At 39.6% G+C, this 19,478-nt stretch overlaps 1 protein-coding gene across 4 annotated transcripts in view; it reads right to left on the reverse strand.

The window, feature by feature from the left end:
• ALKBH8 (alkB homolog 8, tRNA methyltransferase) overlaps positions 1-12,335 on the reverse strand; it is a 74,328-nt gene extending 61,993 nt beyond the window's left edge. Inside the window, exons 1-3 of one of the 4 annotated variants that reach the window (XM_004284013.3) lie at positions 12,202-12,330; positions 5,883-6,018; positions 2,174-2,411 (exon numbers count right to left, since the gene is read on the reverse strand). In XM_004284013.3, coding sequence (XP_004284061.2) covers positions 2,174-2,411; positions 5,883-6,018; positions 12,202-12,323 — 496 coding nt within the window. In that variant the 5' untranslated portion in view covers positions 12,324-12,330. Of the gene's footprint in view, positions 1-2,173; positions 2,412-5,882; positions 6,019-9,165; positions 9,296-12,201 lie in introns of those variants that run through there. The other 3 variants (XM_049714089.1, XM_033413415.2, XM_033413414.2) reach the window with 3 other exon arrangements.
• Between the last annotated feature and the right edge of the window lie 7,143 nt (positions 12,336-19,478).

Consider the following 19,478-nt stretch of genomic DNA (forward strand, 5'->3'; position numbering starts at 1 on the left):
ATTTACAATAGCCAAGACATGGAAGCAACATAAATGTCCATTGACAGATGAATGGATAAAGAAGATGTGGTAAATACAAACATACACACACACACACACACACACACACACACACACACACACAGGAATACTACTCAGCCATAAAAAAGAATGAAATAATGCCATTTGCAGCAACATGGAAGCACCTAGAGATTATAATACTAAGGGAAGTAAGTGAGAAAGAGAAAGACAAATACCATATGATATCACTTATATGTGGAATCCAAAATATGACACAAATGAAACAGACTCACAGACATAGAGAATGCACTTGTGGTTGGTTGCCAAGGGGGGCGGGCAGTGGGAGAGGGATGGTTTTGGGAGTTTGGGATTAGCAGATGCAAACTATTATATATAGAATGGATAAACAACAAGGTCCTACTGTATAGCACAGGGAACTATATTCAATATCCTGTAGTAAACTATTATGGAAAAGAATATGAGAAAGAATATATATGTATGTATATATGTATACATACATATATATTCTTTCTCATATTCTTTTCCACACACACACACACACACACACACACATATAAAACCGAATCACTTTGCTGTACACCAGACACTAACACAACCTTGTAAATCAACTATACTTCAATAAAAAATACATTAAAAAAGTACATCTGGACCTAATACAGGATTTCAAATAAAAAACACTCCAAAACTCATTTCATGCAATTTCTTACAGTGTTCAACATGCTGAATGGGGGAAAACCCAAGGACAATATTTTTTGATTAAGACTTATTCCTACAACATTGTAAAACAACTGTACCCCAATTTAAAAAAAAAAAAAGACTTATTCCTAAAGCATACAATTTTCAAAAACTGATCACAAACACAAAATACGAAAAAATCTAGTTTTCAAAATCTGAAAGCTTAAGTCAGATTTAAAATTAAGTACATATTGGATTTCCCCAGTAGCGCAGTGGTTAAGAATCCGCCTGCCAATACAGGGGCCATGGGTTCAATCCCTGGTCCGGGAAGATCCCACATGCAGCGGAGCAACTAAGCCCGTGCACCACAACTACTGAGCCTGAGCTCTAGAGCCCGCGAGCCACAACTACTAAGCCCACGTGCCACAACTACTGAAGCCGGCACGCCTAGAGCCCATGCTCCATGACAAGAGAAGCCACCACAGTGAGAAGCCCGTGCACCGCAACGAAGAGTAGCCCCCACTCACTACAACTAGAGAAAGCCGGCGTGCAGCAATGAAGACCCAATTGCAGCCAAAAATAAATAAATTAAAGAAATTTTTAAAGAAATTTTAAAAATTAAGTACATATAGACACTGAGAATTATAACTTCTAAAATATATCTATAAAGGAGTTAAAGTTTCCTTTGAACCTTATTTTATAAAACATAAATTTGATCATATTCTACTCTCCTACCCACTCCCAGCATATCTAAACAAAACTCTTTAATTGCCTAAATAGTTGGCAAATGAATATAATAGGAGGAGATTAGAAGTCTAAGTTCATCTCAATGTATCTCATTTCCATGGCTCAGTGGTGAAAAGATGTAATAATCCCTGCAGCAATTCTGTAAATCAGTCTACAAAGCTTTTATTTAAATTAGTTAACTTAATTAATTTAAATAAAATTAAATTTAAAAACCAAACAATCGTGTTGGACAGTACAGATATAAAATATGAACATATTTCCATCATCACAGAATGTTCTACTGGACATCGCCACTCTAAAGCTTTGGGGATCTTTGGTAGCTAAAGTTGCTCCTCCATAATCATGAACCTTGGCACGTAATCATTTGGATCACAATTAATTCCTAAGTGATTCATTGAAAGCTTCTGGGTAGACACTGTAAAATAAATTGGTGATCTAAATCCTCAACAATAAATTTTGAAAGACACAATTAGATAGCAGGGCTCCAAAATAACATGCATACATAATAAATGTATTGTTAGGTTGGTAAGCTATGTCTAAATCACCTCCCTTCAACTACTAGTCCCATGCCTGTACAAACTAGGCACTTAAAGAATGTTTGTTAAACAAAAAGGGGTTGCTTAACTGACATTCAATTCTGTTTCACAATAACTGAAACTTCCAACTGAGGTAAGAAAAGAAAACACACAAAAGCAAAAACCATTTTTAAAAAGATACCTGTATGATATACCTTTTTCCACAAAATTCAAGTACAGAATAATCTTTTGTCCTAAGTCATCCACTATTTCTTTTCCATTGAGAGTATCATAGGCTTTCTTGGATTCTTCTACAGTTTTGTATCTTACAAATGAGTAGGGCTTATTAGGTGGCATTAAGAGAGCATCCACCAATCCACACTTCTCTAACACCAGGAGCAGTTGGTTCCTACTCACTCGGTTACCCAAACCACCATTGGCAACAATCAGGCTCTAAAAAAAACAAAAAAAAGAAAGTAACATGAGCAATTGATATCAATCTGTTATTTTTAAATGAAATTTAAAAATAAGATATTGTAAATAATACTGATTTTTAATAGCCTTTTCAGTAAAATATTCATTTCTTAATGACCATATACATACAAATTAAAAGATAACTTTCACTGCTCATAAATTTAACACAATGAAACGGAAAGAGGAGGCAGAGAGAAGAAACAAGGATTTACATAATACTTGCCTTTTTTTTTTTTTTTTTTTTTTTGTGGTACGCGGGCCTCTCACTGTTGTGGCCTCTCCCATTGCGGAGCCTGTGCTCTGGACGTGCAGGCTCAGCGGCCATGGCTCACGGGCCCAGCTGCTCCGCAGCATGCTGGATCTTCCCAGACCGGGGCACGAACCCGTGTGCCCTGCATCGGCAGGCGGACTCTCAACCACTGCGCCACCAGGGAAGCCCAATACTTGCTTTTTTGCTAGACACTGTGCTATATGTTTTTACCTACTCAATCTTCATTAACATAATCTTCACAACAATCCTACAAAGTGGGTAATATAAGCCCCACTTCATACAGAAAGAAACTAAAAATCAGAAAAATGAGGTTAAGATGGTGATTAGTTGGAGCTGGGTTTCAAATTTACTTCTGTCAGTTTCCAGAATCCATACTTTTTGATATAACCATTATACAATGTTTACTAAAAACTAAAGGTAAAGGTACTGGCTGGAAGAAAAAAACAATTACAAGTTCTATTGAACATAAAACAGGAAAAATTTCCTCTGTTTGTGGGTTATTCAGTCATTTTGCAATTAAATTTTTTTCCTTTGTAAATATCATGCTTACTTCCTGTCATTTACAATCCTGTTCAACTTTACTCAAGGAATTAGGTAGGGGAGGTTTTCTATTTTTATTCTGATGCTTATGGCCTAGTGCCATCTGTACTTAAAAAACATTCTACACAGCATTAAGATCTTTAAACTCTGTAGCATAACAAAAGTAAACAACTGATGGCCTACACTCATCAGTTTCATCATTTATACCAGGTATTGGCAAAACTTTTCTGAAAAGGGCCAGATAGTAAATATTTTAAGCTTCACAGGTCATATAAGCCTCTGCCACATAGTCTTGTTTTATTCTTAAACAACGCTTAAAAATGGAAAACTCATTCTTATCTCACAAGCCAGATTTGACCTGAAGACAGTAGTCTGCCAACACCTGATTTATGAGTGTAGAACATAATGTTTTAGCTTCATATGCATAAAATAGGAATATCTAGAACACTGTTTTAAAAGAATATAAAACAATTATTATAAAATTGGATAATAGGGCTTCCCTGGTGGCGCAGTAGTTGAGAGTCCGCCTGCCGATGCAGGGGACGCGGGTTCGTGCCCTGGTCCGAGAGGATCCCACATGCTGCGGAGCGGCTGCGCCCGTGAGCCATGGCCGCTGGGCCTGCGGTTCCGGAGCCTGTTGCTCCGCAACGGGAGAGGCCGCAGCAGTGAGTGGCCCGCGTACCGCAAAAAAAAAAAAAAAAAAAAAATTGGATAATAAGTAAAGCTCTGTTCTTTCATGGGGCAGCCAATACTTTATATGTATGTAAGTATACACACACACACTAATAAACACATTAATACAATACTATAAAATATGATTAAAGCTTCTAGAGATCTGAAGAAAAAAGTCAACCTCAACCAGAAACAAGTTTCAGAGGCAGCAAAGAAACTTAACCCATTTCTTTTCTTACCACTTGTCTTCACAACCCCTGTAAGGGGAAAAAATGCCAGTTATGCTTGAGAATTGATGAAAATAGGGTATATCATAAATCTTCTGAATGCCTCACAGCCTCAGTGGTCTTGGCAGGAAGTGCGTGCAGACATTAATTCTAATCTATTATCCACTCCATCCTTTTTTGAGGGATTTGGTTTAAATTCTCTGAAGTTATTGGGTTTGTTTTTTTTTTCATGTATATGTGCTTTTATTGAAGGTGTACTTCAGGAAAGGAAAAATTCTCCATGATGCTGGTTTTTTTGGATGATACCTTACAACTGTTTCTTCAATGATTAGCGCTTGATGAAGATTTCGCACCTGCAAAGCACACTGCTCGTCCGCCCCATCCAGGCACTCCTGCCCTCCGTTGCAGAGCCAGGCCACAGGAATGCATCTCCCACCACAGGCAGCTTGCCTCATCACGTTACACTGTATTTCATCGGTCATGGAGCCCCCGAGCCCCCAGTGTGGCCAGCACGGGTGGCAGGAGCAGAAGGAGCACCTGGCGTCTCATGGCTGCGAGGGAACAGTGCAGGAACCTGGGCGTGAGGCACACTGTGCGTGGATGCCACGGTGAGAGGGCCTGAAGTTATTAATATTTAAGAAAATATAAGTCTGGGCCTTTTACCTGGTAATATTAAATCTCCCTAAATAGAGCACTCATTCCTAAACTATGATGCAGTACAGAAGACAGAAAAAGCATTAGAGAAGAGTACTGGTCTGAGAATCAAGAGGTCTAAATTTTAATCCCAGCTTCACCTCCTAAATTGTATGTCTTTGGTCCTCAGTTAGATGCTAGCTAAGCTGCCTTACTACTGTTATCCTATATCTTTACAACCAGAAAGAATATGATAAGAATACTTTACATTCATGTGGTATTTTAATGACTAAGAAGTACTATCATATACGTGTTCTCTTTAGAATGTAACAATCCAATGGAATAAAAAGTATGTAATACTATGTCCTTACAAATGAAGAAAGCTGAAGTCAAAGGGTACTGCTCATGTACAAATACGTGGAGAAGCTAAGAGTTAAAATAAGTTCTTCTCATTCATAGCCCAGGAAGAGTTTGTGTGTATGTGTGTGTGTGTGTGTGTGTGTGTGTGTGTGTGTGTGTGTGTGTGTGGAAGGCGGGTGGGGGGGTATCTATACATACATACATATATATCATTTAATCATTGCCCATAAGAAAATAAAAAGGCTTTGTAAATGAGGTCTCATAAATAAGAAATGTTTCACAGCATATAATCAAATACTTTATAATAGAAATGAAGTTAGGAATAGAAGAAAGAAGACTGCATTAGGGTACAAAAGATCTAGCTTTAGGTTTCTATTCAGCACCTTATATCAATGGACATATCACAACCTTTCAGAACCTTAGTTTTCTCATCTACCTCATAAGGATTTCTAGGGAATTAAATATAATAATGAATATAAGTATGCTTTGTAAACTGTAAACAGTTGTATAGTGTTATTGTTATTAATACAGAATTACAACTTCCTCAGTGGAAATTCAAACTATACTAGGCTATGTCCCCAAATAGAAAGTTAGCAGGTCTTATCATATGTATATTTAACACAGATCGTAACACATGATGGAACAATTATAGCCTTCTTCTCTGAGCAATTATTAAGAAATATTACTTAGAACACACTAACATGGCAATACATTTACATTCAAATGATAATAATAGTTTTAGGTCACCTGAGTAGCATAGGATACTGTCTCAATGCCTTCATGTCTCAGCAAAGTATGCCTGGCTTTAATCTGTTTCCTTAAGAACTTCTTCTCAGTTTTACTGAGTTTGTAACTACTTTGGTGGTTGCTGTCCATGGCAATACTTAAAAAAAAAAAAAAGTATAAAATGTCAACCTTAAAGAGTCCCAAGAAACAGTTATAATAATACTATTCATGTATTTTATAGTTTATAAATATTTCTATGCGATAATTTTTAAATGGTTACCATACTTGTCACCAACAAAGAGAAGTGAGAACAAACAGATGCATGGACAATAAAGGAATATTTAAGAAGGTAACAAAGAAGCAAGAACATCTAATAGCATCTCTGGTAGGTTCTACAAAACATGTCAATGCTTTAGTGCTATTAAGTGAGATATTTTCCCACATGCGTTCCCTTTACTTATGAAGTCCAAGGTAAAATGTGCCACAAACAAATCTCACAACATAATGTTAGGAAAGGAAAAAAGGGAGAAACAAACAGACAAAATTTACAGAAGAATATACAGTATGATTCCATTATATAAAGTTCAAAATCCAAAAGTAAGCCATATGTTGTTTAGAAATACATATGTAGCATAATGCAAAGAAACGCAAGGAAATGATAAACACAAAGTTCAGGAGAGAAGTTATTTCATGGGGGGAGGACAGAACTGTGATATGAAAGGGACACATAGAGGCATCAAAAATATTTAAGCTAGGTGGTGGTTTAGGTGTTTATTATTTTTAAGCTATATGTTATATATTTTTGTATCTATAATTTTTAAAATAACAGGTATAAGAACCCCATAGAATTGTGTTTTCATTTTTTTTGAAATATGTCAATCAGCAAGTAGTTACTGAGTGCTATTCCAAAAAAGGTCTTTGCACTATCCAAATCAGCACCCTACATTATGCTTTATTATAGAAGTCTATTTTATTTTGTTCACAGAACTTAACACAATTTGTGATGATTAATTTGCTGGCTTAATTCCTCCATCAGGATGTAAACTCCAAGGAATGCCAGCACACAGTAGGTGCTCAACAAAAATTTGTTGAAGGGATAAACAAATGATAATGAGTGAATATACACATGCCTACTTATGGTCTCAGCACTCTACAGCATACAAATATAATACATAGTTTATGCTTTCAACCAGTTTATAAGTTAGTTGAGAAAAACAAACATTAAACAATGAAAGAATATGACGTGTCTTTAGATAATTAAGTGTTAATGGTCTTTAGATGTGATACAAATTAGAGACAAAAAAGATAAGATCAATGTCAACTGGAAAAGTTTGGGAGAACTTCAAAACAAAAGGGGACTTGAGCTGAGTATCAAAGGACAAGAAATATACAGTCACGTGGAAGGGAGGGTATCCAGTGAGGCAATAAAGAACAGAAGCTAAAAATAGAAATAGATGTGTCTGGCAAAGACAGTGAGTAGTAGACATAATTTTTTAGAGCAGAGAATATTGGCTTATCCACTGATTCCACTCTTCACCCACTTGAAAGTCTTCAAAGTTAGCAAATGAAATAAGTTTAAGAAGTTAAATAAAATTATATTCCAGGGACTTCTCTGGTGGTGCAGTGGCTAAGAATCCGCCTGCCAATGCAGGGAACACAGGTTCGAGCCCTGGTCCTGGAAGATCCCACACGCCGCGGAGCAACGAAGCCCGTGCGCCACAACTCTAGAGCCTACACTCTAGAGCCCACGAGCCACAACTACTGAGCCTACGTGCCACAACTACTGAAGCCCACGCACCTAGAGCCCGTGCTCTGCAACAAGACAAGCCACTGCAATGAAAAGCCCGCATGCCTCAACGAAGAGTAGCCCCCGCTCACTGCAACGAGAGAAAGCCCACACACAGCAATGAAGACCCAACACAACCAAAAATAAATAAAATAAATAAATTTATTTTTTAAAAAATCAGGGCTTCCCTGGTGGCGCAGTGGTTGAGAGTCCGCCTGCCGATGCAGGGGACACGGGTTCGTGCCCCAGTCTGGGAAGATCCCACATGCCGCGGAGCGGCTAGGCCTGTGAGCCATGGCCGCTGAGCCTGCACGTCCGGAGCCTGTGCTCCGCAACGGGAGAGGCCACAACGGTGAGAGACCAGCGCAGAGCAAAATAATAAAAATAAAAATAAATCATATTCCAAAACAGCTCTCAAACAGTCAAAACTCTAATTATTAATCTTTATGTACAGAGAAAAATGCTGAGACTATTGAAACAACGGCCAGTAATCCAATTTAACTAATACATGGAGCACATGTGATAGGAGGTAAGGCCAGTAAAACAGGCTGGCTGGACTGCACAATAGGGAAATGAGAGGCAAAAGGACTTGCAATAACCCTGCTTAACAAGTAAAAATGCTGGCCTGATGTAGGGTGAAGGCTGTATGTAGGAAGAAAGGAAATAGGGAGAGAAGGGGAGAGGGCAAAAGAAAAGTTCAAGAATAATCAATAGTCCTGATGACTACTCGGACATGAGGGAGAGAAGAATCAGAGATCAGTTACTAGCAGGACAGAGTCTGAGTGACTGAGAGGCTAGTGATGTCATTCCAAAACTGGAAAGTCAGAAGAGGGTCAGGAAGAGCTGCTCAGTAAGGGAGGTGATAAGTCAGATTTAGGATATAATGTTTGAAGTACCGTTCAGATACACAGTTGCAATGTCTGGCTGGCAGATGAAAAACATAAAGTGGAAAAATGAGAAGAACTGAGGTTAGACAGAAAGGTTTAGGAGTCATCGTTACACAGGAAGGGGACAGCTGAATATATATTTTTAACATTGCACTAATTATTTGTTCTAATGTTTGTCCCCTTCCACTGGACTATGAGCTCTTTGATGACAAGAATTAAATCATATTTTTGTTTCCCCAGAGCCTCCTTCAGTTTTTTGAGACAGTATAACACAGTGTTTAGGGGTCCAGGTTCTAGGTTTAAACCTCAGGTTTACAATTTACTAGCTATATGACCCTGTGCGAGTTACTTACTTATTTCTGTGCTTAGGTTTCTTCACCTATAAAACAGGAAAAATAGTGCCTATTCTTGGCACATAACTCCATCCAAACCCTGCACTAAAAAACTTCACCAAACTCTAGCTTATAGCAGCATAAAGCCATACCCTAGGATGACCCCAGCTCCCCATTAAAATGGCTGCCTGAGAAAACTTAAAATGCTGCCTGGATATTTTACTATTTGTTCTAACATCTCCTAACAATAGGCCCCTGACCTCCCTTCTTTTTTAAAGCACTTATTAAAAACGGCTTACGGGACTTCCCTGGTGGCACAGTGGTTGAGAGTCCACCTGCCGATGCAGGGGACACGGGTTCACGCCCCAGTCCAGGAGGATCCCACATGCCGCGGAGCGGCTGGGCCCGTGAGCCATGGCCGCTGGACTTGCGCGTCCGGAACCTGTGCTCCACAGCGGGAGAGGCCACAACAGTGAGAGGCCACTGTACCACAAAAAAAAAAAAAAAGAAAGAAAAACCAGCTTACAATTGTGAACATGTATCTCCTGCAACTCAGACATGTCTCTCTCAAGAACCTGAGAACCATTCCTTTGAAATGTTTTTTATTTTGTTTTGTTTTTTTCGCGGCACCATGAGGCTTGCAAAATCTTAGTTCTCCCACCAGGGATTGAACCTGCGCCCTCCGAGTGAAAGCACGGAGTCCTAACCACTGGACTGCCAGGGAATTCCCCCTTTGAAATGTAATCATCAGGAAGGACAGGGCCTCTGTCTCTCAGTCTCTGTGACAGGATGGAATCCTAACTTTGACAACTGCCAGCTGGCCTAACTGCATTTACACTGACCCACCCTTTATAATTTTTTACTTCTCCGACTCTACTGAGCACCCACACACACACCCCCTAATCACTTCCACACAAATTGGAATGGAGTTTAGCTCTTTCTCCTACTGTCAATAATTACTAAATAAAGTCTGTTTTCCCTGCTTTAACTAATGTCTGGCTGTGTTATTCTTTGACACTGTCTCATAACTTTGTAAAAAGTATTAAATACGTCTATTACTAAATTACTGTTAATTTCCAGAAGAGCCAGATAAGACTTGTTTAGGAAGACCAAGAAAAGCTGAGCACCCTCAAAAGAATTATCTTATTGCCACTCCATTCCAAGATCATCATTTTTGCAGTTAGCAATGAAGAACAGGGATGAATCTACTAAGAATTTTTTTCTAAATATGTTACATGAGCAAAGACTGCAAAGTGGAAGAAATGAGAAAAAAGATGATGCTGAATACATTTTTTCAAGTCTGACACTTAGAGTCCAGCACCAGTAGATGGAGCCTCATAATCACATTTCTGTCATCCCCTTTCCCTTCTTCCCTCAGTGAGGCAATATTACTCCATGTGAAGAAAGACCAGTAGAGTCACCTTACCAAGGAATAGGCTGATACCAGCTGCTGAGATGTGGAGGTGCCCCTTTCTAACAAGGCCACTTCTCTGGCCAAGGGATTTCCCACAAGGGATTTGCACAAAGGCTTGCGTGCTCCTTGCCATGTTACGGGACTGTTATGGGATGTTACAGGAGCCAGGTCACTATTTATTAGAATACCAGCCATGCTGAGTCCAGCCTAAGCACACTCTCCATAGGATAACAAGGGTTTATAAATCACATCTGCTCTGTTAGTAAGTTTAACCCCAACACATCCTATTGGATATTGCCTAAATGGTAATGGTAATATGTGTGTCTATGCTCTCCTTAAATAAGACAGCCTAAATGAACCAAGCAGTATAGACAAATGTTCCTATGCTAGTATGTAAATTAAATTTAATTAATAGCAAAGATTGGAAACAACTTCAATTCCTATCAAATGAGCCCTGGTTATAAAGTACAGTACAGGCATACAAATTATACATACAGGTTTCTAGAACATACAAGATATCAGTGATATGGGTTGCCACCAGGAAGGGAAAACAGGTAGAGTAGGTACAGGAATGAGAAGCTCCTCTTTTGTAAGTTTTGAATTTAGCAGCTATTCAAATTGCATTACCTATTTAAAAAAAATTTTTTTTAATGATTAGAAAAAATTGACCCATCACTGTCATATCACCTCATTTTAATTCTTTGAAGAATACCTACTCTATATTTTCTAATGCCCTCAGTAATTGTCTTTATTCTGTCTTCCTCCTTTAACTTACTAGGAAGGTAAGCTCTATGAAAGTAGAGATTCTGGGACTTCCCTGGTGGTCCAGTGGTAAAGAATCCACCTTACAATGCAGGGGACGAGGGTTCAATCCCTGGCGGGGCAACTAAGATCCCACATGCCGCAGGGCAACTAAGCCCTCGCGCCACAGCTACTGAGCTCGCGTGCTTCAACTTAGAGCCCTCGTGCAGAAAACTACAGAGCCCACGCACCCTGGAGCCGACGCGCCACAACTAGAGAGAAGCTCACACGACAAAGAAAGATCCCGCATGCCTCGACGAAGATCCCACGTGCCTCACCCGAGCCGCCAATAATAAAGTAAATAAATAAATAAATAAGAAATAAGAAAAAAAGAAAGTAGAGATTTTTTGGTCTGTATTATTCACCCTGTAGCACTCAGCACGTAGAACAGGACCTAGCACCTAGGAGTTACTCAATAAACGCTTACTGAGTAATCCTAAACTTATTAAACTTGCCATCTTACCTCCTAAACCTCTTTGCCAGGATTCTGAGCTTGGTGGCCCTCTTCAATGTTTTCATTAATATCTAATGTGTATCTCTATCCCTGCAATTTTCACATTATATTATAATTCCCTGTTTGTGTGCTGGGCTCACCCAGAAGGCTGTGACCTACTTGAAGGCACATCACTTGAGTGCCTAGAGTTCAGCAAGTACTCAGTAAGTATCTGTTAAATGAAATCAGCCCAAACTATAGGCTCACAGTACCACAAGCCCAGGGGTCTCCGGTTTTACTCAAAAAAGGGCATAGGAAGATTCAGCTTTGTAAGCTACCAGACCACCAGCAACATCCTTTCTTCACTGCATTGGCAGGGTCAAAAAAAACCCTAAAGCTAACACCACTGACCAACACTCCTCAGGTTGCAACCGCCTGTCTCCAACCCCAAAAGAAACAGAACATTGACACGGACACAACGTGAGCACCCGCAACAAATACAAGCACGTGCACCTCAAACTCTGACAGGACCACCCCATGCACAGACAACCTACTGCCCACGGACCATCCCTCCTCTCCCTGGTGAGGTCCGAAGCTCTTGAGGCAGATAGAGGAGACCGGAAGAGGCCAAAAAGAGAAAGCGGCGATTTGCATCCATCATGTCCGCCAATAAGAAGTGCCACAAACCTCCGCCTTGACTCAGGCTGGGTTCTCGCCACGCGGGTGCTCTCTCCTTCGGCAGTTTCTCCCACTCTATCCCCAGAAGCCGCAGAGGGTACAAGCACATCAACTCTCCTGGGCGCAGCCATGTTGGAGAAAACTGCACTACATTTCCCATGAGTCTGCGGGGAGATGACCGGCGTTCCCACAATCCCTTTCGCCTCCCAGAGCTTTTAGTGCCTGTTTCTCTGCGAAGAGTCTTTGACTAGAGAAGGGCTTGCTCTCCGTTACAGTGAAAATTAGGTTGACTTTTGCGAGGGGCATAGCAAGGGTTGTTAGTGCAGCTTATTTGGGGTAGCTCCCCAAATGGACACGGTCAAACAGGTTTCTGTCCCTCGGTCCCTGAGTAATGACCCCCTCCGCCTTGGGCTCTGTGCGTCTTACCTCCTGAGTCTTAAGGGAATGGGAGAGAAGCTTGGGGTCTGAAAGATGACACCGCATAGACAAGAGAGTGGGAGGTGAATATGCGTGAATGTGCCAGGGGAATGGTGAATACTACCGGGTGATAGAAAGATGTGTGGAAGAATGTTGAGGGAGGTAGGAGAGGAAAGATGGGCTGTGCTACATTTTAGAAGAATTTACGCCATTCTGCTCTGTAGGCCTAAGGGGATCCCTGAAAGAAATTGGGTAATTTGACCGGAGCTTCTGGTGGAAGGTAGGAGGAGAGACTAAAAGAAGACTAGGTAACAGGCTATTGCAGTGGTGAAGTGAAAAGGGAAAAGATTTGGTAACAGATCAGAAATAAAAGACACAGGAGAGGGTGATGATTAGCTATTGTTCCTGCATTAACGTTATTTGTGTGATATGAATGTATTATAATCATGCTGCTTGCATTGGATTATGAGCTGTGTGAGTGCAGGGAAGGAAACTTAGGAGTGGGAAGGAAATCACTTATGGTGTTGAGACAGTGCCCCCATTTGCACCCTACCACAGTGGACTATCAGTAAAAGTTAAGGTTGGCTGCTCAGGAAAAGTGGCATTGACAAGAGTGTTGTTGAGAGGATGAATGATTTGTATGGAGAAAAGATTAGAAGGAGGAAGGAACAAGTTGGGGAAGCAGATAGGCAGCCATTGCAATAGTCCAGTAAAACGAGCGTGAGACTGAAAATGAATAGCAAAAGTGAAGACACAAACTCAAGCTAGAGAAATCAAATCAACCAGATGTTGCAAACTACTATAGACGGCATAAGGGAAAACATGTTAAATCTCCCCATTGCATTCTTGCTTCTGCACTACTGGATGCTTTAAAAAAATACATTCCAGTAGAACTTTCTGTGATGATGGAAATTTTTTTTGAGTTGTCCAATATGCTAGCCACTAGCCACATGTAGCTTTTGAGCATTTCATATGTGGCTAATACAACTAAGGAGCTGAATTTTGACTTTTTAATTAATTTAAATGTAAATAGCTGCATTTAGCTAGTGGCTACCAAATTGGACAACAATGTAGAGACATGGATGAACCTAGAGACTGTCACACAGAGTGAAGTAAGTCAGAAAGAGAAAAACAAATATCGTATATTAATGCATATATGTGGAATCTAGAAAAAATGGTATAGATGAACTTATTTGCAAAGCAGAAAGAGACACAGATGTAGAAATCAAACGTAGGGATACCAGGGGGGAAAGGAGGGTAGGGGGTGGGATGAATTGGGAGACTGGGATTGACATATACACACTATTGATACTATGTATAAAATAGATAACTAATGAGAACTTACTGTATAGCACAGGAAACTCTAGTCAGTGCTCTGTGGTGACCTAAATGGGAAGGAAATCCGAAAAAGAGGGGATATATGTATATGTATAGCTGACTCACTTTGCTGTACAGTACAAACTAACACAACATTGTAAAGCAACTATACTCCAATAAAAATTAATTTTAAAAAGGGAAAAAAATTGGACAGCAAAACAAAATATCACCTTATGTCCTGTTGACCAAATTCAGTTTATTTCATCTCTGCATCCACCCTGCTTGAAGGTACTGGAGCTTTTAAACCTTTTAAATTTCCTGGCCTCTGTGAAACAATTCTCTCCTAGTTTTCCTTACACATTCTGATCACTTGTTTTCAGAGTTTTTCACTAGCTTCTCTCCTTTTTCCATGATTAAATGCAGGCAATCCTTCAGGTTTTGTGTTTGACTCTTTTACTCTACAGTCTCCCTATCTGGCTCTCCAGAATTTTAAAGAGATTTGTGACTCTTCTAATCTTATCTTCAGTCCCTGATTCTCTTTAGGAGACAGTTTGATTTAGTGAAAGCAATATGGTCATTGGAGTATGACGTGAAGCAGAAATTGCAAAACAGCATTTACCTTTGGGGATTGATATAACAATTTAACTAACATATATAAAGTAGCTATTAAATGGTTGTTTATTCCTTTTCTACTCTTCTGATCCTGAGTTACAGGCCCAAATTTCCAACCACTTGCTGTCCATCCTTATTTTCATATCCTTAGGAAAAAGCAGATACATATAAAATTTTTTTTTAATTTGGCCACACTGTGCAGCATGCGGGATTTTAGTTCCCCAACCAGGGATCAAATCCAGGCCCCCTCAGTGAAAGAGCCAAGTCCTAACCACTGGACTGCCAGGGAATTCCCAATCCATATGAAATTTTGCATGCAATCCTTTTTATACAGGCCCTTATCTTTTGCTCAGAATATTGTGTGAATAATTTCTGCCAGAGAAGATGACTCCCTGAAGTGATTTCTAGCTACATTAAGACCCTGTTTTATTCATTATGTAACTCCAGTGTCTTCCATACTCTTGTAATAATAGAAATTCAATAAATGTTGAACTGAAAAGAAACCTAATTTGAAGGTAGAATTCATCTTTACCTGTGCCAAAAGCTTTACACAGTGATTTATAATAATTTTTCAAAGGTATTGAATGCTTACCTAATAACTCTTTCCTTAGTAAAACCCCAGTCTCAACTTCATGATAGGTGAATCCTCTTTGGGACTAGTGAGGTTGGCATGATTTTTCCATAAAGGCCCAGATAATAAACTTTCAGTTTTGTGGTCACATATTCTTTTTTTTTGTTGTTGTTGGGGGGCAGGCGGTGTGGAGTTACAATCTTTTAGAATACGAAAGCCTTTTGGACTTCCCTGGTGGCCCAGTGGTTAACACTCTGCGGTCCAAATGCAGGGGGCATGGGTTCGATCCCTGGTCAGGGAAGATCACACATGACGTGTGGTGCAGGTCAAAAAAAAAAGACTATGAAAACCTTTCTTAACTCCATGGCTTATGCCAGCAGGCTTGGGCTCATGGGCTATAGTTTGCTGACCTCTGGACCCTCTTCCTGGACTCTGTAATTCTGAATACAGCCTCAAGGTGAAGCTAAGGTTGACACCACCACTGAAGACATTTATTATGAATTACAATATAAATTAATTTAATCAGATTGGCCAACACTACATTTTAAAGTGTAGTAAAGTAGAGATGTGTCCCACAGTACAGTTCCAGAAATCAGGGCTAGGAGCAACATAACATTTAGATTGCTTTTGGTTGCCAGTGACAGAAAACTGAACTGATTGCTTGTAAACAAATCATTACTTTTCATCAAATGACAAGCCATCCAGACAAAAGCAATCACTGGCATGGTTCTGCTATTCAAAAATATCATCAAGGGCTTCCCTGGTGGCTCAGTGGTTGAGAATCTCCTGCCAATGCAGGGGACATGGGTTCAAGCCCTGGTCTCGGAAGATCGCACATGCCGGGGAGCAACTGGGCCCGTGAGCCACAGCTACTGAACCTGCACATTTGGAGCCTGTGCTCTGCAACAAGAGAGGCCGCGATAAAGAGTGGCCCCAACTTGCCCCAACTAGAGAAAGCCCTCGTACAGAAACAAAGACCCAAAACAGCCAAAAATAAATAAATTAAATAATTAATAAAAAATATCATCAAGAGGACCTAGGTGCTTTCTAGTCTCCTGCTCCACTATCCTTGGTATGTTGACTTTTATCTTCATTCTTGACGTCTCCTGGTTACAAGGTAGCTGCTGCCACTCCAGACACATTGTCCCCCACTAGCGTCTCTAGCTGGATAAAAAGAGCAGAGTCTCTATCTTTTCACCTAGGAAATGAAACCTCCAATGGAATTCCCCTTTTTTCTTTGAATATTTATGTGTTACATATAATGGTAGGCAGAATAATGGACTCCCAAAGATATCCACACCTTAATCCTGGGAATCTGTGAATATGCAGATATAATTGTTTGCAAAACTTTAAATAGATTATCTAGGCGTCCAACATAACCACATGAGTCCTTAAGAGCAAAATGTTTACCAGGGCTGGAGCAAGAGAGACCAAGCAAAAGTCAGAAAGTTTCCAAGTGTGAAAGGTTCAACACACCCTTGCTGTTCTGAGATGCAATGGTCCATGTGCAAAGACTGAAAAGATGCTCCTATGAGCTAGGGGCAGCCCCCAGCTGATAGCCAACAAGGAAATGGGGACCTCAGTCCTACAACCTCAAGGAACCGGATTCTACCAACAACATGAATAAACATGGAAGCAGATCCTTCCCAGAGCATTTTGATAAGAGCCCAGCCAGTCAACCCCTTGATTCTGTCCTTAAAGACTCAGAGCAGAGAAACCAAGTGAGCCAACCCCAACTTCTGGCCTACAGAACTGTGAAATAATAAATTTGTGATAATTTGGTACAACAGCAATAGAAAACTCTTACATATGCTTACCCCAGGCCAATCATTAGCTAAAGGGAGTGGGATTACTATGACTAGTGTAAGCTAGTGATGATTAATTCCATGGGGCTGGTATGAGACCCATCCTCCCTGAGATGAAGAGATCTTGATAAGCTACACTCTATCTGGAGAAAAATAAAATTAGGGTTCTATTAGCAAGAAAAAATGAGAGAACAGCAGTTGGATAGGTAATTAACAGCCTGTTCCATAAAGGGCTTGAAAATTTCATTTGGCTGGATTACCATAATATGGTCAATCTCAAAAGAAAGGGATACTAGAAGGAGGAGTACTCTCATCAACTAATAAACATTCAAAGGTAGAATTCTAATAGCTATTATATTTCATTCAAGATTCCTCACTCAGATAACATTGAAAATGTTCCCAGAGTCCTTGAAAATTGTAAATATTTATTATGGTTCTGAAATGTAATACCATTTTACTACAGTTTCAAATTCAATTCCTATACTTATGAGGTTCCTAATTTCCCCTCCTGCCCCCCCACCAGACCATCTGTTTTTGGCTATCTTCTGTTTTTTTCCCCCTCTGTCCCCAGTGGCAAGTGTGTTCGTTTTGCTTTTTTTCCTATTTTTGGTTTTTAAAAACCCCACACTTTTATTTCTCAGTCTTTTCTCTCCACTTATTTTATCCTTCCTGATTAAATGATAAATTTATATGAAATTCCTTTCCAAACGTTGCCTTCTCTGCTGCATCCCTGGATTGCTGGCTTCTTGAAACTCCATCAAGAATGTATTATGTAAAACAACTTGATGTTCATTGTGACATTTGAGGACTGAATGAATTATTCATGCTATAGTGATAAAAATTCAATGAAAAGTTTCCAGTTTTATAAGTCATATGGTGAAAATATTCCCATGCAGTAATGAGAGGCAAACGTTACCAAAAAGAAAAAGAAAAGGAGCCAGACTTTAATTTGTAATACAAAACATAAAACTCTGCTTGGAGGATTGTTTTTTGTTCCATTGCAAAACATGTTAGCTGCAAAGTATTGGCCAATTCCCACCACCACCCCTCCCCCAGAACATGGTTTATTCTAGAGGCTGAAGACCTGCTTACATCACAGAATATTGTTCTGCAACATATTTTTCAAGTAGAAGAGAGTAAAGAGATAACAGATAACTCAGGGTGCAGGAAAATCTTTAGGGTGGCCAGAGGGGTGGGATTTATGGATTTTTAAAAGTTATGATAAAACAATTTTTTTTAATGTTTCTCTTAACTCTACAAGAAAAGATTTATCTTAAAAATGAGGTATCACCTCACACCGGTCAGAATGGCCATCATCAAAAAATCTACAAAGAATAAATGCTGGAGAGGGTGTGGAGAAAATGGAACCCTCTTGCACTGTTGGTGGGAATGTAAACTGATACAGCCACTATGGAGAACAGTATGGAGGTTCCTTAAAAAACTAAAAATAGAACTACCATATGACCCAGAAATCCCACTACTGGGCATATACCCTGAGAAAACCATAATTCAAAAAGAGACATGTACCACAATGTTCATTGCAGCACTATTTACAGTAGCCAGGACATGGAAGCAACCTAAATGTCCACTGACAGATAAATGGATACAGAAGATGTGGCATATATATACAATGGAATATTACTCAACCATAAGAAGAAGTGAAATTGAGTTATTTGTATTGAGGTGGATGGACCTAGAGTCTGTCATACAGAGTGAAGTAAGTCAGAAAGAGAAAAACAAATACCATATCCTAACACATGTATATGGAATCTAAAAAAAAAAAATGGTTCTGATGAACCTAGGAGCAGGACATGAATGAAGACGCAGACATAGGGAATGGACACGGTGTGGGTGGGGTGAGCTGGGACAAAGTCAGAGAGTGCCACTGACATATATACACTACCGAATGTAAAATAGATAGCTAGCTAATGGGAAGCTACTGCACAGCACAGGGAGATCAACTTGATATTTTGGGATGACCTAGAGGGGTGGGATAGGGAGGGTGGGAGGGAGGCGCAAGAGGGAGGAGATATGGAGATATATGTATAGCTGATTCACTTTGTTATACAGCAGAAACTAACACAACATTGTAAAGCAATTATACTCCAATAAAGATGTTAAAAAATTTATAAACAATTCATTTAAAGATGTCTAACTAATTTAATGGCTTCATACTATCATTAATCTCTCAAAGACCCCAAAATACAAAGATACTTGCCCAGAGGTGGCAATTTCATCATTAACTATCCTGGATGTAAATCCATATTTCATATAATCTTCATGATCATTTTTAATTTGGGGATATTTGTTAGAGCTGATTTAGATGGTCTTAGCTTTTGCTTACATTATGGCTAAGGCCTCATACTAGGAGCATCCATTTTGCCATTTTCTGTTGGTTATCTGTGCTTCAGTTATTATCTTCAATTTCACTGTAGGGAATTTAGAGTTTTCTAACCCACTTGTCCATTTTTCAAAAATAGTTTTTGGGTTATGTAAGAATTTACCAGGCACAAAAATCATGTCTTGCTTAAAGCTAAGGAGGGAGGGTGCCAGAGGCAGCTCCC

The sequence above is a fragment of the Orcinus orca genome, chromosome 8 (genome assembly GCF_937001465.1).
Source record: "Orcinus orca chromosome 8, mOrcOrc1.1, whole genome shotgun sequence".
Taxonomy (NCBI): domain Eukaryota; kingdom Metazoa; phylum Chordata; class Mammalia; order Artiodactyla; family Delphinidae; genus Orcinus; species Orcinus orca.